Raw genomic sequence first — 23,168 nt, forward strand, 5'->3', positions numbered from 1 at the left:
AGTAATCCTAGCTACAGGTGCATATACATCAAAGAAATCTACCAAAGATCTCTGAGTAAAATCTTTGGCAACTAATCTAGCCTTAAATTTATCTACAGAGCCATCAGGCCTAAGTTTCTTCTTAAAGATCCATTTGCACCCTATAGTTTTACAGCCAAAAGAAAGATCAATCAGTTCCCCAGTATGATTTTGGATAATTGACTGCATGTCATTGTCCACAGCTTCTCTCCAAAAGGGTGAATCCAAGGATTCCATTGCGTCCTCAAAAGTAGTTAGAGAGTCCTCTATAAGAAAGGTATAGAAGTCATCTCCAAAAAAAATTTTTACCCTGGATCTCTTACTCCTAGGTTTTGCTTCTACTTCTATTTCTCTTGTCCTTATTCTACTAGAGCTACTAGGTATACCACTATCTACTCTAGTCCTAAGTGGAAAGGTGTCTTCAAAATATATTGCATCTCTAGCTTCTATAACAGTGTTGTTACTAATATCATTTTCTTCTGAATTAATCACCAGAAATCTATTGGCATTACTATTGGCCGCATATCCTATGAATATGGCATCTACTATTTTAGGTCCTATTTTCTTTCTTTTAAAATCAGGTATTTTCACTTTTTCCAAGCACCCCCACACTTTCAAATGGCTAACATTAGATTTTCTATGTTTCCAAACTTCATATGGGGTAAGATCATTATTTTTGGAGGGAATCTTATTGAGGATATAACAGGCTGAAATTAGAGCTTCCCCCCACAAATTCTCTAGTACTCCTGAGCTTATAAGTATGGAGTTAACCATATCCATTAAAGTCCTATTCTTCCTTTCTGCTACTCCATTTGATTAGGAAGAATAGGGAGCAGTCACTTCATGAATGATACTACGATCTTCACAAAATTGAGCTATATCATTAGATGTATATTCACCTCCCCGATCTGATCTAAGAATTTTAATTTTCTTCTCTTGTTGGTTCTCAGCTTCGATGTTAAAAATATTAAATTTGCTGAGCACCACTGTAAGACCCCGAAACTGGGCCGGTCATTACCACTGTAAGACCCCGAAACTGGGCCCGTCCAAATGACCGGCCCAGTCCCAAAACCCCGGCCTCACGTGCGACGCACGTGAGGCGACGGGATGGACTGGTTCCATCCCGAAGAAGAAGGAAGCCCTATTTTTAGGGCTTCCTCTCCTCCTTAAAACCACCGAGAAGAGCCGCCAGGGAGAAGGGGGAGAGATTTTCTTCGCATTACCGGAGAGAGAGAGGAAGAGGGAGAGCCAAGTAGCACGGGTGACCCTCTTCCTTCATTGCCGCCGGAGAGGAAGGGAGGCGCCGGATCTTCGTCGGGGCTAAGGTAAGCTTTTTCCTTCTCCTTGCTTGGTGATTAGCCATGGTGGGTGGTGATTTTGAGCCGGCCGATCGCCGGATTTTGGCCCAAAAAGGGATGCTTCGCTTCGGCTAGAGGCGTTAGCGCCGGCGTGCTCGCTGCCGCCAGCCGCAAGGGGTGGTCGGGCTTGCTCCGCCGCCTCCTGCCGCCGTTGGGGCCGGCCACCATGGCCGCCCCGGAGTCCGACCGAGAGGGAAGAAGAAGAAGAAGGGGGGGTCACGGGACCCCCTGTTTCACCGAAGGAGAAGAGGGGGAGTCGGGAGAGAAAAGAGAAGAAAAGAAGAAAAAAAAGGGGGAAGAAAAGAAAAGAAAAGACAATAATAATAATAATAGTAAAATAAAGGGAAGAGGGTGGTCTATGGGTATGAACCCGAACCCGAACCCGATCTCGGGGTGCTAGGCACTCTTGTAGGGTCGGCCATGAAAAAATATTAAATTTAAGTTTTTATATATATTATGATTAATTTTAAAAGAAATATGATTTTTGGATATTAGGTCCTGCGAGGAATTTGTGAGATTAATTGGATTTGTTGTGGATCGCGTTCAATGTAAGTAACGAACTGCCTTCTCTAGACTCTTCATTTATATAATATTATTTTTGCATTGAATAAATTGTTAACGAATTTATATTTGATTTATGAATTTTACGAGATGATGATTTGAATGAAAAATGAATATGTGAACTGGAATAATATTTTTCGGATTATTGCTATATTTACTGTTCTTGCATCGTATATGCATATTGAGATCGGATTATGATACATGTATTATGTTACCAAAAAAATTTTGATGTGCATCAGATTTAGAACTCTCAGCCTGGCTATGTTCTGAACCCTGCCAATAGGGGGTTATGCATTGGCAATTCTGGCCCCACCACAGGGTATAAATGTGGCATTCTGGCCCACTCCGCAGAATATAAGTGCGGTATTCTGGCCCACTCCGTAGGGTATAAGTGCGGTTCTGTTTCTGACCTAGCCACAGGGTATAAGTGTGGTCGTAGCTAAAGGCTGATGAGATGAATGTGATTTGTTTCGAATCAGATTTATGATTATGTATATGGATATTTGAAAAATACGATTTTAATGAATTTGTGCTTGAAAAGGAATTGATTATGTTATTATGTTGATTCATCGTAATTTGTATTTATATTTTATGTTATCATATGAATTGACTAGGTAAGGTGTTTATTACTTACTGAGTTGTCTAGCTCATTATACAATTTCTTGTTGTTTTACAGATTCCTAGAACTAACCTATCAGGGATTTAAAATGGGAGAGCGACTAGAAGAACTGAAGCACAAGTTATCCTAGATTAGGCTTTATTTAAATTGATGTTTTATCTTTATTGTTCCGCTGCATATTTAGAATTGTGAGACTATATCATTTGGGTCAGTCAATGGAGTAAGATTGCATTTATTTCAGTTGAATTATTTTATATATATATATAATTGAGATTATTGGTTAAGATGCCTTGCATGCTCGTGGGGAGAGTTTTCTACGGGTGTGCGGCGGTTGGCGCGGACCTCCGACTCGCGATCTCGGACCGGGGGCGTGACAACTTTTATGGTATCAGAGCATGAATGGATAAATTCTAAGATAAGAAAATCTGACATGACATGAGTGTAGATAGGTAGACACTAGGAACATTGGAACGTTAGTTTATGATTATTGTAACAACCATTCTATGTACTTGTAATGAACTGGTAAGCTTATTATTGGTATGCTGCTATCTGATAGACATAGATCAGGATGCCTCCACGTCGGACGAGAAAGACTACTCGCAGAGCTACTAATAAGGCACCCAACCCGCAAAATGACAGCACACCCCAACAAGTTAGTAACACTCCTCAGCAGGAGAGAGTCGTCAATCCTGCTAGTGATACTCAGACAGGACAACAAGAGCCGGGCCTAGGCCAGGTTATGCAGACCATAGTAGGCCTTATGCAGATGCAACAGCAGGTGCAACAGCAGTTGCTCCAACAACAAGCGCAGTTGCCCCAGACACAACCACAGCAAGGACGAGGGGAACAGTGTGAACAACGTAGTAGTATAGCTGAATTTAAGAGGCTGGCTCCTCCAGCTTTCAAGGGGACTACAGAACCGTTGGAAGCAGACAATTGGCTTACAGAGATGGAAAAAGCATTTGCTGTCTTGAGATGCCAGGATGATGAAAAAATTTTGTTTGCATCATACATGATGCAAGGTGAGGCATTCAACTGGTGGCGGATGTTGGAACATAAATATGAGCAGGATAGGGAGCCACTCACTTGGGCAAAATTTCGAGGAGCATTTTATGATAAGTATTTTCCTCGAAGTGTAAGGACGCAGAAAGAGCAGGAGTTTATTCATCTAAAGCAAGGAAATATGACTGTTGCAGAATATGAAGCTAAATTTACCGAGCTAGCCAAATTTGTTCCAAAGTTAGTCGAAGATGAACTAGATCGAGCGCATAAATTTGAGATGGGACTAAAGACTGAAATTAGAAAACAAGTGGTACCTTTATGAATTGACTACCTGTGCAGCTGTGGTAAATAAAGCTTTAATAATTGAAAGGAAAGTTAATGATGAATGGTTGGAAAGGGAAAGAAATCAAAAGAAGAGGAACAGATCGAATGAATTTCAGGGGCAGAGCAATGAAAACGCCGAAAGTTCAAACAAGAAATCAACGAGTGACAACCCTAAGTAGGTGAATATCAATAAATGTTCTAGATGTGGTAAGGCTCATGCTGACAAGGATTGTCATTGGAACACCGGTGCCTGTTTTAGATGTGGTAAGATAGGTCATAAAATTGCAGACTGCCCACAAAGAAACGAGAATAGATCTACTCAGGCAATGGAAGGAAGCCGGGGGCCAAAGACTCAAGGAAGAGTATTTGCATTTACACAGCAAGATGCACAGGCATCTGATGTGTTGACGACAGGTATTAATCTAGTCCCAATATTTATTTCTATTTATTGTTTTGTCATGCCCACTGCTCTTTGTTAGATAACTCATTATGCTGCTAGAAAAGATTAAATAGTTACATAACATTTTTTGATTGATTGTCAAAAGAAGAATATAAACTTTTAACTTTCGAAAGTGTTCACACAGAATAAGACATAATAATGAATGTACCAACAAGCAAGTAATTCTTAGAAAAAAAATCTAGACTTGACACGGGTATGTTGAGGTTTAAATCAGAGTGTGCAGAGAAAGTATGGTGAATAGAATTATTTGACATTGGTCAGACAAGACGATTTGGATTTGAAGAGTGTTATGACTTGATTTGGAAGAAGTATTCTCAATTTTTTTAAAACTGCAGGTACGCAAATTTCGGAAACGAAATTTTTTTTAGGAGGGTGGGATGTAAGACCCCGGAACTGGGCTCGGTCCAAATGACCGGCCCAGTCCCAAAACCCCGGCCTCACGTGCGACGCACGTGAGGCGACGGGATGGACTGGTTCCATCCCGAAGAAGGAAACCCTGTTTTTAGGGCTTCCTCTCCTCCTTAAGACCACCGAGAAGAGCCGCCAGGGAGAAGGGGGAGAGATTTTCTTCGCATTGCCGGAGAGAGAGAGAGAGGAAGAGGGAGAGCCAAGTAGCACGGGTGACCCTTTTCCTTCATTGCCGCTGGAGAGGAAGGAAGGTGCCGGATCTTCGTCGAGACTAAGGTAAGCTTTTTCCTTCTCCTTGCTTGGTGATTAGCCATGGTGGGTGGTGATTTTGAGCCGGCCGATCGCCGGATTTTGGCCCAAAAAGGGATGCTTCGCTTCGGCTAGAGGCGTTAGCGCCGGCGTGCTCGCCGCCGCCAGCCGCAGGGGGTGGTCGGGCTTGCTCCGCCACCTCCTGCCGCCGTCGAGGCCAGCCACCATGGCCGCCCCGGAGTCCGACCGAGAGGGAAGAAGAAGAAGGGGGGGTCACGGGACCCCCTGTTTCACCGAAGGAGAAGAGGGGGAGTCGGGAGAGAAAAGAGAAGAAAAGAAGAAAAAAAAAAGGGAAGGAAAGAAAAGAAAAGACAATAATAATAATAGTAAAATAAAAGGAAGAGGGTGGTCTACGGGTATGAACCCGAATCCGAACCCGAACTCAGGGTGCTAGGCACTCCTGTAGGGTCAGCCATGGGGAAATATTAAATTTAAGCTTTTATATATATTATGATTAATTTTAAAAAAAAATATGATTTTTGGATATTAGGTCCTGCGAGGAATTTGTGAGATTAATTGGATTTGTTGTGGATCGCGTTCAATGTAAGTAACGAACTGCCTTCTCTAGACTCTTCATTTATATAATATTATTTTTGCATTGAATAAATTGTTAATGAATTTATATTTGATTTATGAATTTTACGAGATGATGATTTGAATGAAAAATGGATATATGAACTGGAATAATATTTTTCGGATTATTGCTATATTTACTGTTCTTGCATCATATATGCATATTTAGATCGGATTATGATACATGTATTATGTTACCAAAAGAATTTTGATGTGCATCAGATTTAGAACTCTCAGCCTGGCTATGTTCTGGACCCTACCAATAGGGGGTTATGCATTGGCAATTCTGGCCCCACCACAGGGTATAAGTGTGGCATTCTGGCCCACTCCGCAGGATATAAGTGCGGTATTCTGGCCCACTCCGCAGGGTATAAGTGCGGTTCTGTTTCTGGCCTAGCCACAGTGTATAAGTGTGGTCGTAGCTGAAGGCTGATGAGATGAATGTGATTTGTTTCGAATCAGATTTATGATTATGTATATGGATATTTGAAAAATACGAATTTTAATGAATTTGTGCTTGAAAAGGAATTGATTATGTTATTATGTTGATTCATCGTAATTTGTATTTATATTTTATGTTATTATATGAATTAACTAGGTAAGGTGTTTATTACTTATTGGGCTGTTAGCTCATTATACAATTTCTTGTTGTTTTACAGATTCCGAGAACTAACCTATCGGGGATTTAAAATGGGAGAGCGACTAGAAGAACTGAAGCACAAGTTATCCTAGATTAGGCTTTATTTAAATTGATGTTTTATCTTTATTGTTCCGCTGCGTATTTAGAACTGTGAGACTATATAATTTGGGTCAGTCAATGGAGTAAGATTGCATTTATTTCAGTTGAATTATTTTAGATATATATATATAATTGAGATGTTTGGTTAAGATGCCTTGCATGCTCGTGGGGAGAGTTTCCTACGGGTATGCGGCGGTTGGCGCGGACCCCCGGCTCGCGATCTCGGGCCGGGGGCGTGACAACCTCATCCTTGGTTTTAATTAGATAGATGTAACAAAACTTAGATAGATCATCTATGAATGTCACAAAGTATCTGTTACCTCCCCTAGAAGTTCTACGAGAGTCACAAAATCACTATGAATCAACTCTAATAGATCTGAATCTCTATTAATAGATTTAAAAGACTTCCTAGGAAGTTTGGCTTCTACACAAATTTCACATTTCTCATTGTTCTTAAGATCATTTTTTGATATTAAATTTAGGTTCATAAGTTGCTTATTTGAATTATAATTTACCTGATCTAATCTACCATGCCAAATAGAACGAGGTTCTATATTCATAATCAAAAAAATTTTATTCATTGAAGGAACTATAACATTCAACTTAAACAATCCTTCACTAAGGAATTCTTTTCCAATAAACATCACACCATAAGAAATTACAACTTTATTAAACTCAAAAATAAGATGAAAGCCTTGCTGGACAAGCAAGGAACCACTAATAAGATTTTTTCTAACAATTGGAACATGTTGGACGCCGTGCAGGGACAGAACTTTTTCAGAAATAAGCTTTAAGTCCACATGTCCCACTCTTAGCACACGCGCCTCTGAGCTGTTTGCCATGATCACAGTTCCTCCACTTGAGACCTGGTAAGAAGAAAACCAGGAGCGATCTAAACAAATATGAATACCAGCTCCGGTATCAATCCACCAATCATGCGCTTGTAAAGTTATGTTAACTTCAGGAGTGAAGAAAACAGACTTGAAAGCAGTCTCAGAGGAGCTAGCGCCGGAAGTCACCATGTTGACTTGAGCACTGGTTGTGTTTGGACCTTTCTTCTTGGATTGAAGAGGTGCAGTCTTCTTATAGAAGCGCTGGGGAGACAAATGGTTGGTCCGACCACACACAAAACAGAAACGACCACTGTCTTCCTCTTTCTTCTTCTTCTGCTCCTCGGATTGGAAAGGTTTCCCATTGTAGTGATGGTTAGGGTTTCTACGGTTGTAGGGTTTCTTTTTGAAATGCTTATTTTGGTTATGACGGAAAGGTCGGTTCTAATTTTTCTTAGGTGAGACCTCTACATTATAAGCATTATTTTTGTATCCAGTAGAGGTTTTACTCTTGAGCCTATGCTGCTCTTCAATTCTAATAGAGTTCAAAACTTGGATTAGGATGAGACCTCCTTGGGTATGGCTCAGAGTCTTAACAAAATCAGACTGAGAATTAGATAGTTTATCTATCAGACAGGTTACCTAGAATGATTCATCCAAATTAGTTCCATTAGCCCTAAGCTGGTGGATTAGAATTTCAAAATCATGACTTTGATCATTCATAGGCTTTGAGTCCACTATCCTAAAGTTATTGAAGTCGGAGGCTTTGAACCTCTTTACCCCAGCATCATCAAGACCATATTTGCTTTCTAGGGTGTCCTAGAGTTCTTTGATACTCTTGGTTATGTAATAAATGTCATACAGCCTCTCAGAAAGGGCATCTAGAATTCTATGGATGCAATGATAGTCAATCTCATCAAGTATCCTATAGGGTGTGCTGGTGGAGGCAGAAGGTTCAGTTCGGAAGGAGGATGAACTCGGGTTTGGGTTGCGGTAAGTAGCAGGTCGTGAAGCAGTTGGGTTAGACCCATTATCAACTTCAATAGTGCTCTCACCTATGGCTGTGATCAATCCTAATGTGGTGAGCCAAAACCACATTTGGTTCTGCCACCTCCTAAAGTTATGGCCATCAAATTTTTCAGGTTTGGCACTAAGATGCTCACTAGTGTTAAAGGTCATAGGTTCTAAGTTATAGAATATAGAAAAGAGGTAAAAACTTGTACGAAGGAAAAAAGTTTATGACAAAGAATTGCACCAATATTTATATTGAATTTTAGATGTCTAGTTGATATATCCAAAAAATTATAGCCAGATCAGCTCCAGATCGGTGGTGGAGCACTAGGCTCACTTGAGTACCAGCCTTTCTTAGGCACATATGCCTTTTTGACAAGCTTTTCTTCGACACTATTAATTAGTAGATATAATCACGAGATATCACAAAAATTTAACTTTTAGAAAAGCCTAAGTGCAAACGTAAATTAATTATTCTGGATTAACCAATTTTCGAATTTTCATTTGAATGAGATCTGAAAATTACTCCTTGAGGAGTCCAAATGGAGGTATGATAAACCTCTTGAAGGTTAAACAAATTATTACCTTATTAGAATAATTGATTACCTTATTAAAATAATTGATTACTATGTTTGTGCTAGCAAGACAACTATTGTAATTAAGATCTAATATGTCACAAATGTAATAGAGAATTCAATGAATTATATATTAGAATAATTTATTATCTTATTAGAATAATTGATTACTAAGTTTGTGCTAGCAAAACAACTATTGTAATCAAGATCTAATATGTCAAAAGTGTAATAGAGCATTCAATGAATTATATATTAGAATAATTTACTACCTTATTAGAATAATTGATTACTAAGTTTGTGCTAGCAAAACAATTATTATAATCAAGATCTAATATATCACAAGTGTAACAGAGAATTTAATGAATTATATATTACTAACAAAAAAAATACTTCTTTGGAGTGTTAGCAATATATCACCTAAATAAGTAAAATAAAACTATAATTACAATTAATAGAATAATCTTAAAAGGAATTATATATATATATATATATTCTTTGGAACCAAAAAAAAAAATCTATTTTAGCACAAAAGAAATCTATTCTATAGAACATGTAATAAATTTAAATCATAAATTGTAAATACTACAAATCTACTAATATTAAATTTGAAATAAGGTAAATGGAGATAGCCTGAATGAAGGCAGGTCGAAGCGCATTGACGCTGTCTCAAAGAAGTATTTGCTCCCACATATGGGTCTCCCGGCAATCTTCCTCAGAGTACGACGACCCAAAGCTTCTTCTTTGGTACGTCTCGGAAGAAACCAACACGAACCCGATCGGACTTGCAGATCCAACAAAGAAAGAAAATAAAAAGAAAATAGAACTTCGCTGAATGAAGGCGCAAAAAAAATAAAATCAGAAAATGGCCAAGAGGAGGAAGAGCAATATTCTTTTTCAGAATTTCTTTTCTCTTTCTTTTCATCACGAAATAGGAGGAATAGGGGGGGTTTTATGTTTTTATAGCCTTCTTGGGCCAATGTCTCGTTGGCCCAAAAAGGCAGCAAAGGGCCAATTTGCGGACGCGTCCGCGCCTTCCGCAAACGCGGCCAGCCCGCGGACGGCGCCAGGACGCGTCCGCACCTTTCGCGAACGTGGCCAGCCCACGGCAGGTGCCAGCGCGTGCCCGCGAGCGCATGCAGACACGCGCCAGAGACGCGCGTCTCGGGCCGCACGCCAATGAATTTTTCCTAACAAATTTAAGAAGCAAAATAGCCTGTATAAAGACAGAGTAACATCTATTTATGATTTCATGAAGTTTTATGGTAACACCTGTATGCAGACATACTTTTACATGTGCATGTGTCTATCCATATGTCAAAGAAGCTAATGCATTTGATATAATCAAACAAGCAACAGTTCCAGTAAAAGATCATCTGAAAATTCATATGGTTGCAAATGTGTATATTTCTGCTATCAGTCAGTTGTCACATCACAGATTAGCAGTAAAAGGCTCTTATGCTGTAGAACATCCCTTTTCTCAAGTAGTCTTGTTGAACGCATCAGGCATTGCTCGCTTAACTAGTTTCCTTAAAAGCTTATAAATGCATTGTTTCTCAAAGCATGCTTGACTTACTTGCCTATTTTGATGTTTGAAATACTTCTGCTTATATACTGATGTAATAAAATCATAAAGATCTTTTCTACTACATCCTAGGATGGGGTTAGTTTTTATTCTCAGAAATCCCGTCCATACCCACATACGAAACACAAAATTGTGGATAAAACAACAGTTTATTAGTTGCATTCTCATTGTCAAGCTAACTTTGCCAATGCTGGTCCCAACCCAGTTGAGAAGGTGAAGATTTGACCTTAGATTCTCAACCAGTCTTAACAAGCAGCTAGAAATACAAAATCTATCCTAATTTGACATTCACCTTTCATAGGAACAAATTTTAACAAGTATTCATAAAGCAAGCACTTCATGGACATACTTATCCACACCTATAGTTTTTGTCAGCAAAGGTGAAGGTTGATTAGTCTTGGTATGACTAGAAAGCTTCTCGTTTCTTAAACATCCACAGTTCCATTCGGAACATTCTAAATCCACACCCACCCAATCCCCACCCAACCAAAAAAAAAAAACTACTTACAGCCTCACAGGCTAGGTTCATAAGATCAGCCATTTACATCAATTCCATAAAGTACTCATTAACTTTGGCACCATAAAAACTTTGAATTATTTCATATTTTAGAAATGTGCCAAGAGGGAAGAAACTCAATTTACCCTCTGATATTGCTTTCGTGACGACTGGAACAACCTTCCCAGCATAAGAATCACCGGAAATGTAGAGAGGATTGGAAAGGAATTTTGCGTGATCAACAAACCACTGCAACAGGGTTTGGAATCAAAAAGTAGGCTGCATGCCTAATTGAGTGCATTAATTCCTAAACATTTGTTAAAAAATTCTTTGAAATTTGTATCCACCTTTCTGAGAAACTTGTAGGCATGCATGGACCAAGCAATGTCCCCAGTTGCGTAACCTTCTGGTTTTCTTGAGAACGAGAACCCAGTTCCAACTGGGGAATCAAGGAAGATGATGCTGGCTACCTGAAAACAGTAAACAATCAAGAACAGTAAACAGAGATAAAGAGGAAGGGGGCTGAGAGAGGACTTCTCACCTTTGTCCAAGAGTATGGATGATACACTAAATTTGGCAAGCTCCCATTGTATTCAGCAGTCACAAATTTTAGAGGACCTGTTTACAGAAATATGAAGATTAAGATAGAAGGTACATCTCTTTTTCTTTACTTTCTTGAGTAAAGATGTGTCAGCTGATTTTATTCACAAAATTTCAAAGAAAGACAAAGAAGTGTATCCTGTATATAATGTAAGGAGTAAAGGTTGGAAATTTTTGCAAAACCATGGAGTTAATTAAGATGAGCAATTTGGCGCAAAGTTCCTTTTTCTGGGGTCTAATTACATTAAATATCTCTCATCCGATAAGACCAAAACCCTTTGCTTTGTTTTGCTTAGGCGGCTCTTATTATAAATACAGCCAGCAGAGTTCGAATACTGGAGATCATGAAAATGTGCAGGGATGGACAAGTAAGAGTCCCAGAAAGTAATCAAGACCAACCTATTTCAAAGACCAAACCACTGAAGGCAGAGCATCCTGGTCCCCCAGTGAGCCAGAGAAGGAGAGGGTCTTCACTCGGATTCCTCTCCGACTCTATGAAGTAGTAGAAGAGCTCCAAGCCGTTCTCCTCATCCACACTCACATACCTTAATGGCAGCCCCCAAGTAAAAAAAAAAAGAGAAAAAGAAAGAAACATAAACACAAAAAAAAAAAAAAAGCTGAGCTCACCCTGTTTCCAGATAGAAGGGCAGAGGCCCTTGGAAGCCCGGGAGATGGGTGATGATAGACGCTGAGAGAGCAGTTGAGCTTAGGTAGTACAGAAAGAACAGTATTGTGAGAGCCATAAGAAAGGGAGGATATCTTGCCCTTAATATATTGGTGGAAAAGAGCCTCAAGGGTCGCCCACCATCCCTGTTGCACCGACCGTCCCTTCCTTGTCTACCACGATGGCACGATTCCAATTATTAGCTGTCGCCGGGAACGTGGGACACGTGCACAGGAATGGAGTCAGACTGGACAACACAATTTCTTGCGAGATGTCCTCAGCACAAGTTACTTGAATGGATGAGGGACCATTTATCCAATTTTATAAGGGCGGTATGGCATCTAAACATTTTAATACTTTAATAAAACAATATTTTTTTAATTAAAATTTATAACTAAAATCCTTGGTAAACCAGATGGGCTGGCAATTTGTCTGGATCAGAGCCCTGCTCATGGCGAAAATGATGAGCACTAGTTTTTGCTACTGGATAAATTGGACACAAATAAAGAGCCTCCTCACCGTCAAAATTTGACCCACCAAGAGCTATAGTTACAGTGCAAATTGTGAGACCCTGGAACTGGGCCCCGTCCATTTGACCGGCCCAGTCCCAAACCTTGGCCTCACATGCAACGCACGTGAGGCAACGGGATGGAATTCCTTCCATCCCGAAGAAGAAGGAAGCCCTGTTTTTAGGGCTTCCTCTCCTTCTCCTTGAGGCCACCGAGGAGAGCCACCACACCAAGAAGAGGGAGAAGGGGGGATCCTTCTTCCTTGGGCTGCCGGCCGAGAGAGAGGGAGAGAGAGAGAGAGAGAGCCGAGCAGCCAAAGCACGGACGACCCTTTTCTCCTCTGTTTGCCGCCGGAGAAGAAGAAAGCCGCCGGATCTTCGTCGAGGCTGAGGTAAGGTTCCTAACTTCATATCTTTGTTAAACCATTTGAAAAAAAGAAAGAAAGAAAGAAAGAAAGAAGAAGAGAGGGAAGAGGGGACTTACCCGTGTGCGGCCGCGAGCACCGCCGACGCTGCGGGTCCCCGCCGCGAGCTCTTCCTCTCTTGAGCTCTCTCTCTCTCCTCCATGGGAAGAAGAGAGGGTCAGTTGCCGCCCTTCCGAGCCCTCTCTTCTCCAGGGGATGGAGAGAAGGCCGACCACCACAAGTCGCGGGCACCGCCGACCGGCCGCAGGCGCCGCCAGCACCGCCGGCCTCTGGCCGCCACCCCTTCCAAGCCTCGGCATGGGGTCGCGTCTTCCCCTCCATGGTTGCGGGAGAAGAGGGGAAGAGAAAAAGAAGAAGAAGAAAAAAAAAGAAAGGAGAGGAAGCTTCGTTAGGAGAAGGAAAAAGAAAAGGAAAGGAAAGAAAAGAAAAGAGAAGGAAAAAAAAGAAAAGAAAAGAAAAGAAAAGAAAGAAAGAAAGAAAATAATAATAATAATAATAATAATAATAATAAAATAAAAGGAGGAGGGTGGTTTACGGGTATGAACCCAAATCCGAATCCAAACCCGGGGTGCTAGACACTTCTGCAGGGTCGGCCCTGAAAAAATGTTAAAATTTAAGTTTTATATATATTATGATTAATTTTAAAAGAAAATATAATTTTTGGATATTAGGTTCTGCGAGAAATTTGTGAGATTAATTGGATTTGTTGTGGATCGCGTTCAAGGTAAGTAAAGAACTGCCTTTTCTAGACTCTTCATTTATATAATATTATTTTTGCATCGAATAAATTGTTAATGAATTTATATGTGATTTATGAATTTTACGAGATGATGCTTTGAATGAAAAATGGATATGTAAATTGGAATAATATTTTTCGGACTATTGTTATATTACTGTTTTTGCATCGTATATGCATATTTAGATCGGATTATGATATATCTATTATGTTACAAAAGAATTTTGATGTGCATCAAATTTAGAACTCTCAGCCTGGCTATGTTCTGGACCCTGCCAATAGGGGGTTATGCATTGGCAATACTAGCCCCACCACAGGGTATAAGTGTGGTATTCTGGCCCACTCTGCAGGGTATAAGTGCGGTTCTATTTCTGGCCTAGCCACAGGGTATAAGTGTGGTCGTAACTAAAGGCTGATGAGATGAATATGATTTGTTTCGAATCAGATTTATGATTATGTATATAGATATTTGAAAAATACGAATTTTAATGAATTTGTGCTTGAAAAGAAATTGATTATGTTATTATGTTGATTCATCGTAATTTGTATTTATATTTTATGTTATTATATAAATTGACTAATTAAGGTGTTTATTACTTACTGGGCTGTCTAGCTCATCATACAATTTCTTGTTGTTTTACAGATTCTGAGAACTAACCTATCGGGGATTTAAAATGAGAGAGCGACTAGAAGAACTGAAGCACAAGTTATCCTAGATTAGGCTTTATTTAAATTGATGTTTTATCTTTATTATTCCGCTGCGTATTTAGAATTATGAGACTATATAATTTGGGTATGGAGTAAGATTGCATTTATTTTAGTTGAATTATTTTAGATATATATATATATAATTGAGATGTTTGGTTAAGATGCCTTGCATGCTCGTGGGGAGAGTTTCCTACGGGTGTGCGGCGGTTGGCGCGGACCCCCGGCTCGTGATCTCGAGCTGGGGGCGTGACAACTTTTATGGTATCAGAGCCAGATTGGATAAATTATGAGATAAGAAAATCTGACATGACATGAGTGTAGACGGGTAGACACTAGGGACATTGGGACGTTAGTTTATGATGATTGTAGCAACCATTCTATATACTTGTAAGGAACTGGTAAGCTTATTATTGGCATGCTGCTATCTAATAGACATAGGTCAGGATGCCTCCACGTCGGATGAGAAAGACTACTTGCAGAGCTACTAATAAGGCACCCAACCCGCAAAATGACAGCACACCCCAACAAGTTGGTAACATCCCTCAGTAGGAGAGAGTCGTCAATCTTGCTAGTGATACTCAGACAGGACAACAAGAACTGGGCCTAGGCCAGGTTATGCAGACCATAGTGGGCCTTATGCAGATGCAACAGCAGTTGCTTCACAACAAGCGCAATTGCCCCAGACACAACCACAGCAAGGACGAGGGGAACAGTGTGAACAGCGTAGCAGTATAGCTGAATTTTAGAGGCTGGCCCCTCCAGCTTTCAAGAGGACTACAGAACCGTTGGAAGCAGACAATTGGCTTACAGAGATAGAAAAAGCATTTGCTGTCTTGAGATGCCAGGATGATGAAAAGATTTTGTTTGCATCATACATGATGCAAGGTGAGGCATTCAACTGGTGGCAGATGTTGGAACATAAATATGAGCAGGATAGGGAGCCACTCACTTGGGAAAGATTTCAAAGAGCATTTTATGATAAGTATTTTTCTCGGAGTGTAAGGACGCAGAAAGAGCAGGAGCTTATTCACCTAAAGCAAAGAAATATGACTGTTGCAGAATATGAAGCCAAATTTACCAAGCTAGCCAAATTTGTTCCAAAGTTAGTCGAAGATGAACTAGATCGAACGCATAAATTTGAGATGGGACTAAAGACTGAATTTAGAAAATAAGTGGTACCTTATGAATTGACTACCTATGCAGCTGTGGTAAATAAGGCTTTAATAATTGAAAGGGAAGTTATTGATGAACGGTTGGAAAGGGAAAGAAATCAAAAGAAGAGAAACAGGACAAATGAATTTCAGGGCAGAGCAATGAAAACGCCGAAAGTTCAAACAAGAAATCCATGAGTGACAACCTTAAGCAGATGAATATCAATAAATGTTCTAGATGTGGTAGGGCTCATGCTGACAAGGATTGCCATTGGAACACCGATGCCTGTTTTAGATGTGGTAAAATAGGTCATAAAATTGCAGACTGCCCACAAAGAAACGAGAATAGATCTACTTAGGCAATGGAAGGAAGCCAGGGGCCAAAGACTCAAGGAAGAGTATTTGCACTTACACAGCAAGATGCACAGGCTTCTGATGTGTTGACGATAGGTATTAATCTAGTGCCAATATTTATTTCTATTTATTGTCTAACCATACCCACTGCTCTTTGTTAGACAACTCATTATACTGCTAGAAAAGATTAATAGTTACATAACATTTTTGATTAATTGTCAAAAGAAGAATATGAACTTTTAAATTTCGAAAGTGTTCACACGGATTAAGACATAATAATGAATGTACTAATAAGTAAGTAATTCTAAAAAAAAAAAAATCTAGACTTGACACGAGTATGTTGAGGGTTAAATCAGTATGTGCAGAGGAAGTGTGGTGAATGAAATTAGTTGACATTGGTCAGACAAGATTACTTTGATTTGAAAAGTGTTATGACTTGATTTGAAAGAAGTATTTCCTACTCTTGAATTGCATGTACGAAAATTTCGTGGACGAAATTTTTTTTAGGAGGGGGGAATGTGAGACCCTGGAACTAGGCCCGGTCCATTTGACCGGCCCAGTCCCAAACCGTGGCCTCACGTGCGTTAACGGGATGGAATTCCTTCCATCCCGAAGAAGAAGGAAGCCCTGTTTTTAGGGCTTCCTCTCCTTCTCCTTGAGGCCACCGAGGAGAGCCGCCACACCAAGAAGAGGGAGAAGGGGGGATCCTTCTTCCTTGGGCTGCCGGCCGAGAGAGAGAGAGAGGGAGAGAGAGAGAGAGAGCCGAGCAGCTACAGCACGGACGATCCTTTCCTCCTCCGTTTGCCGCCGGAGAAGAAGAAAGCAGCCGGATCTTCGCCGGGGCTGAGGTAAGGTTCCTAACTTCATCTCTCTGTTAAACCATTTGATAAAAAAAGAAAGAAAGAAAGAAAGAAAAAAAGAAAGAAGAAGAGAGGGAAGAGGAGACTTACCCGTGTGCGGCCGCGAGCACCGCCGACGCTGCGGATCGCCGCCGCGAGCTCTTCCTCTCTTAAGCTCTCTCTCTCTCCTCCATGGGAAGAAGAGAGGGTCAGTTGCCGCCCTTCCGAGCCTTCTCTTCTCCATGGGACGGAGAGAAGGCCGACCACCGCAAGTCGCGGGCACCGCCGACCGGCCGCAGGCGCTGCCAGCACCGCCGGCCTCTGGCCGCCACCCCTTCCGAGCCTCGGCATGGGGTCGCGTCTTCCCCTCCATGGTCGCGGGAGAAGAGGGGAAGAGAAAAAGAAGAAGAAGAAAAAAAAGAAAGGAGAGGAAGCTTCGTTAGGAGAAGGAAAAAGAAAAGGAAAGGAAAGAAAAGAAAAGAGAAGGAAAAAAAAGAAAAGAAAAGAAAAAGAAAGAAAGAAAGAAAGAAAATAATAATAATAATAATAATAATAATAATAATAATAATAATAATAATAAAATAAAAGGAGGAGGGTGGTTTACGGGTATGAACCCAAATCCGAATCCGAACCCGGGGTGCTAGACACTTCTGCAGGATCGGCCCTGGAAAAATGTTAAAATTTAAGTTTTATATATATTATGATTAATTTTAAAAGAAAATATGATTTTTGGATATTAGGTTCTGCGAGAAATTTGTGAGATTAATTGGATTTGTTGTGGATTGTGTTCAAGGTAAGTAAAGAACTGCCTTTTCTAGACTCTTCATTTATATAATATTATTTTTGCATCGAATAAATTGTTAATGAATTTATATGTGATTTATGAATTTTACGAGATGATGCTTTGAATGAAAAATAGATATGTAAATTGGAATAATATTTTTCGGACTATTGTTATATTACTGTTTTTGCATCGTATATGCATATTTAGATCGGATTATGATATATCTATTATGTTACAAAAGAATTTTGATGTGCATCAAATTTAGAACTCTCAGCCTGGCTATGTTCTGGACCCTGCCAATAGGGGGTTATGCATTGGCAATACTGGCCCCACCACAGGGTATAAGTGTGGTATTCTGGCCCACTCTGCAGGGTATAAGTGCGGTATTCTGGCCCACTCCGTAGGGTATAAGTGCGGTTCTGTTTCTGGCCTAGCCACAGGGTATAAGTGTGGTCGTAACTAAAGGCTGATGAGATGAATATGATTTGTTTCGAATCAGATTTATGATTATGTATATAGATATTTGAAAAATACGAATTTTAATGAATTTGTGCTTGAAAAAGAATTGATTATGTTATTATGTTGATTCATCGTAATTTGTATTTATATTTTATGTTATTATATGAATTGACTAGTTAAGGTGTTTATTACTTACTGGGCTGTCTAGCTCATTATACAATTTCTTGTTGTTTTACAGATTCTGAGAACTAACCTATCGGGAATTTAAAATGGGAGAGCGACTAGAAGAACTGAAGCACAAGTTATCCTACATTAGGCTTTATTTAAATTGATGTTTTATCTTTATTATTCCGCTGCGTATTTAGAATTGTGAGACTATATAATTTGGATCAGTCAATGGAGTAAGATTGCATTTATTTCAGTTGAATTATTTTGAATATATATATATATATATATATATAATTGAGTTGTTTGGTTAAGATGCCTTGCATGCTCGTGGAAAGAGTTTTCTACAGATGTACGGCGGTTGGCGCGGACCTCCGGCTCGCGATCTCGAGCCGGGGGCGTGATACAAATAGCATTTGGGGCACTCGGTTCCAGGCCCTAGGTGGAGGAAAACTTTTGCAGCAGGCAGTTGGTAGTTCCGTTCTCCACCCACTAATGTGATGTAATTTATCACAAATACTCGAGATTGGCGTATAGGCATAGCCAACCAAAATGCAGCAATCAATTCCAACATTTTGGGCCCACGCACATTTTTATATTAATTTTTATTGGTGTGGAAAACTGGAATTGGCTTATCTACCCTACCAAAACTTATCAATCACTGGAAAACGTGCCATGAGCACTTGTATAAAAATTGGATTGACATGGGAGGAAGGGAGGGATACAAACTTTTATTTTACTAATTATCTGTTGATTTACGCTACTCTATCCGTGCTCACCTGCTGCATCATGGCTGTTCATAAATTAGGTCATCAGCATGCGACGCATGGTGTAGATTTCCAAGCTGCAGCGGTGCCGGTAGATGAGAAGATAAGACAAAATCTACCGAGAAAAGATCCCCCAGGTTCCCCACTCTCACCCCACCGGGTGCGAGGGGACGGGATGGACTTTCGGGTGACGGACCGGAATTTTCTTGGATTTTGGGGAAAGCTGGAACCGCGAAGGAGAGCTCTACGAATCCGTATCTGTATCTAACCAAGATACTGAAATTTTCTTCGCTAGTGTCAATCATTCCTCCGCTCGCTTAAAATGCATCGGTGGTAAAACTAATCTATGGGACCCAACCATGGTGTTGAAAATCCTGCATGCTTTATTGCGTCAAAGGATTGATGAATTGCATGCTATTTAACTATACCCTCTACCTTCCTCAATTTATCAACGGTGGTAGATGCGCTGGCGAAGTAGTAAAGGCAGTGACGGTGGTAGCAATTGCGGTAGTGGAGGTGATAGCGATACCACCAACAGTGGTAGTGACGAAGACAATAGTGGTGGTGATGAAAGCAGTATTAATGGTGGCAATAAAAAATAAGAGCTTTTTATTTTTAAAAATATTAGAAACAAATATTTTCTTAATTTTATTTTTTATTAGAAATAATGAAATAATTTTTAGAAATAAAAAATAAAAACAACAGTCCTAAATATTTCTATAATTCTATTATTAAAAAAATAAGAAATAAAAGTGGATGCCAAATAGGCTATAGATTTTATTTTGTTATTTGTTATTTTTGTGTCACATATTGAACCCATCACCTAGGTCGACCACATAACATGGCCACATAATCTCTAAAGCGAAGCCCTAGAGATCATGTAAGACCTAAGATGAACAATATCTATATGATGCCAAAAATTTAAAACAACGATTACAATCAATTCAATCCAATAAAACAACTATCATTAAATAATCAAATAGCTCAATTATAAAATTTTAGATGTTCATCGGTAACAAAAAAATAAAGATAACTAACTAACTAACCAACTAACTAGTAGCTCTGCAGCTTGTACTCCACGTCCCACCCATCCATAACTACGCACTCTGTGACTCTAAAAAAGAAATATGAAGAAGGATATAAGCTTTTTTAGTCTAATGAGAATCTCCAACTGCTACACCATAAATAATATAATAAAATAATAATAATAAAAATAATACCAAATAAAATGAATATCATATTAATATTCGGAAAGCTCATTTAAAACAGCATGTATGTAAGCCATCATTATCTATCTTACTAAATAATATATATATATATATATATATCAAATTTAAGCAATTATTCAACAACAGTTTCAAATGTCACGTCATCCATTTCTCATTATCTTAATTTTCATATTTCATAGCAATATTTTTTTGGCTTTAGACTAACCAAGATCATGACCTAGTCCAAGATTGCTAAACAAAATTCCACAAGCAAACCTGTAGAGGCTATCCAACTCGTAAGCTCATTTAAATGCTTAACAGATGAATATTGATTTTAGCAAATAAACACTAAGTAAATATGCAGAAAATCAAATCAAAAACTAAGCAAGACAAACATAAGAGATTTATAGTTGTTTGGTGCCAACCCTGCAGCTACATCTATTCTTCAAGACTTTCTTCTTGAGAATTTTATTATAATCTATAAACTAGATTACATCCCAGTTATTTTTTGGATTCATAACCAAATCCAGTTGATTTTTCTAGATCAATCAACAAAAACCTACTCAATTATTTTTCAAGTTCACAAACAACCTAGTTGATTTTTTAGAAAATCAAGCAAAATCTATACCGGTTATTTTCTAAGCCCACAATCAATCTAGATGATTTTCTCAGAGAATCAACAAAAACTGCACAATCCAATTTTAGATTTGGAAGGACATTTTTTTCCAATTTTCAATCCTTGAAACTTGTTACAACAAACAATAGAAAGAATTTAAGCATAATGAATATAGCTCCAAAATAATAAATACAAAATAATAAATGGAGTTATACTTTGTTGGTTGACTTGATTGCTCTTCAAGGCACTTCACCAACTCTCTGATATAGAAGATGTAAACTTTCAGCTTGTAATGAAAGCACTTGAATGATATCTTCTTTGAAGTTCTCTCTTTCTGCTTTTCTTTTCTAGCTCTAGTGACTTTTGTCTTTATAGTTTTTGAGCTCTCTCCTTTTCTTTAGTGTACTCATGCATTTATATTCTTTGAAGAAGACTGGAACACTTTTCTAGCCATTAGACAGTTAATAGAGCCATTGTGAGATGAAAACAACTACTCTAATTCACAAAAAAACTAATTGTTCTGGGTCAATTCGAAATATCTAGGAGTCAACTCATGATATTCATGAGTCATCTCGAGCTTGCTTATACTGTACCCTGTCTTTCGTCTGTGGCATTTGCGGACTCGGCTCTCTCAGTTCTGAGTCGACACGTAAAATGTCTAGGGTCAACTCGTTGCTTTTAGGGGTCGACTCTTTAACGGACTAAATTTTACTGCTCTCTATCTTTCCACTATGGTCGTTCTGGGATCAACTTGACTATTTTTAGGGCCGATTCTAGTTTGACTGGAGTCGGCTCATGAATTTCATGGGTCAACTTGCCAAGGAGATAAACTTTTCAGCTCTCTGTCTTTTCTCTGTAGCCATTTTGGAGTCGACTCGTTACTTTCTAGGGTTGACTCTTGTAAAACTAGAGCCGGCTCGAGTATTTCATGAGTCAACTCATCGATGTAATAAATTCTTTATCTTTTTGTCTGACTGATGCAGGAGCATGAGCCCAAGCCTGAGGCGTGCGAGAAGGTTGAGTTCCCTCTTTGAGTGATTACCGAAGCATATTGGGTTCCAAGAGTTCTAGCAACCATAATGCAACGTGTGCATGAGTCAAGTTACAATGAGTCTATGAGTCGAGTCACATTGAGTCCATGAGTCGTGTAAAAGAGTCCTAGCTTATTTGGACTCTTAGTCATGTGTCAATTAAAGAATCCAAGTTGATTAGGAGTCTTAAATTAAGAAATTTGGGTCCAACCTTGGGTGTGTCCAATGTTAGATTGAGTCCATGTAAGGATTAGGTCAAGTCACATTGGGTTTAGTTGTTCCAATGCCAAATTTAATTAAGTCCATAGCGTTAAGGAGTCCTTGATTGATTAGAAGTTTGCTGATTTGTTCCATGTGGCATTTAGAGAAGAGTCCTAGTTGATTTGAACTTTCTTCCATGCACCATAAGGAGTCCTAGTCCTATTAGGAGTATAGTTTAAATTTGGTTGAATAAGTCAATTGTTTGAAATAAATTTAAAAGAGTCCATATTAAGTAGGAGTCCTAGCCTAAGTAGGAGTTCTTGTAGAGAAGGAGTCCTTTAAATTTCAAATTGTAAGCATCCATGTTCATCCAACCTCTTACTCTATAAATAGAGGAGGTTGAAGAATAAATTTCAAATTACAGTGTTTTGAAGAAATTGTGTGAGTTCTCACGTGAAAGAGGAGAGATTCCTTTCTTCTTTGGTGCGACGCCAAGAAGGGCTGAAGAAGGATAGGTGAGACGCCATCCAACTCTTCATGCCAACCATTGGATTGAGTGAGGGTGAGACTCTCTTATTTATTCCATAGTTATCCTAATTCTCTTCTCATGCCAACACCCCATTCTTATCTTTTACCCACGTCCATGTAGAGTCCTAAACCCATTAGGACTTGAAAACCTTTTTCATGCTTCCAAGCCTCACGCCCAAACCCAATTAGATTTGGGTTCCAACCAAGTGTAGGGTTGTCAACGGGCCGAGTTGCTCGGGCTCGGCTAGGTAAAAGCCCGGCTCGAGCTCAGTTCATTAGTCAAACAAGCCCGAGCCTGAGCCCAAAATGAAGCCCGTTTAAATTCGAGCGCGAGCAGCTCGTGAGCCCAAATGAGGGCTCAGTCCAATTAACAATTTAATTGGGTCCCAATTAAATTTGGACTCCACCCAATTAAATTTTATTTGGCTTAATCAATTTCAATCCCAATCTGATTAAACCCAGTTAGATTTAGATCAGACCCAATCCGAGCTAATCCAAATCCATTTAATTCCTTTAAATGAGATTGGATTGGATCGGGTTCGGACTCAACCAGTTAACC

At 39.4% G+C, this 23,168-nt stretch overlaps 1 protein-coding gene across 2 annotated transcripts in view; it reads right to left on the minus strand.

Annotated features, from left to right (window-relative positions):
- Positions 1–12,251, minus strand: part of LOC103697951 (serine carboxypeptidase-like 18) — a 47,348-nt gene extending 35,097 nt beyond the window's left edge. Inside the window, exons 1-5 of one of the 2 annotated variants that reach the window (XM_039121407.1) lie at positions 12,093–12,251; positions 11,865–12,010; positions 11,407–11,483; positions 11,213–11,335; positions 11,012–11,114 (exon numbers count right to left, since the gene is read on the minus strand). In XM_039121407.1, the coding sequence (XP_038977335.1) occupies positions 11,012–11,114; positions 11,213–11,335; positions 11,407–11,483; positions 11,865–12,010; positions 12,093–12,208 (565 nt within the window). In that variant the 5' untranslated portion in view covers positions 12,209–12,251. The remainder of the gene's footprint in view (positions 1–11,011; positions 11,115–11,212; positions 11,336–11,406; positions 11,484–11,864; positions 12,011–12,092) is intronic. The other variant, XM_039121406.1, reaches the window with a different exon arrangement.
- Positions 12,252–23,168: the final 10,917 nt, after the last annotated feature.

This window comes from Phoenix dactylifera, unplaced genomic scaffold (genome assembly GCF_009389715.1).
Source record: "Phoenix dactylifera cultivar Barhee BC4 unplaced genomic scaffold, palm_55x_up_171113_PBpolish2nd_filt_p 001063F, whole genome shotgun sequence".
NCBI classification, from domain to species: Eukaryota; Viridiplantae; Streptophyta; class Magnoliopsida; order Arecales; family Arecaceae; genus Phoenix; species Phoenix dactylifera.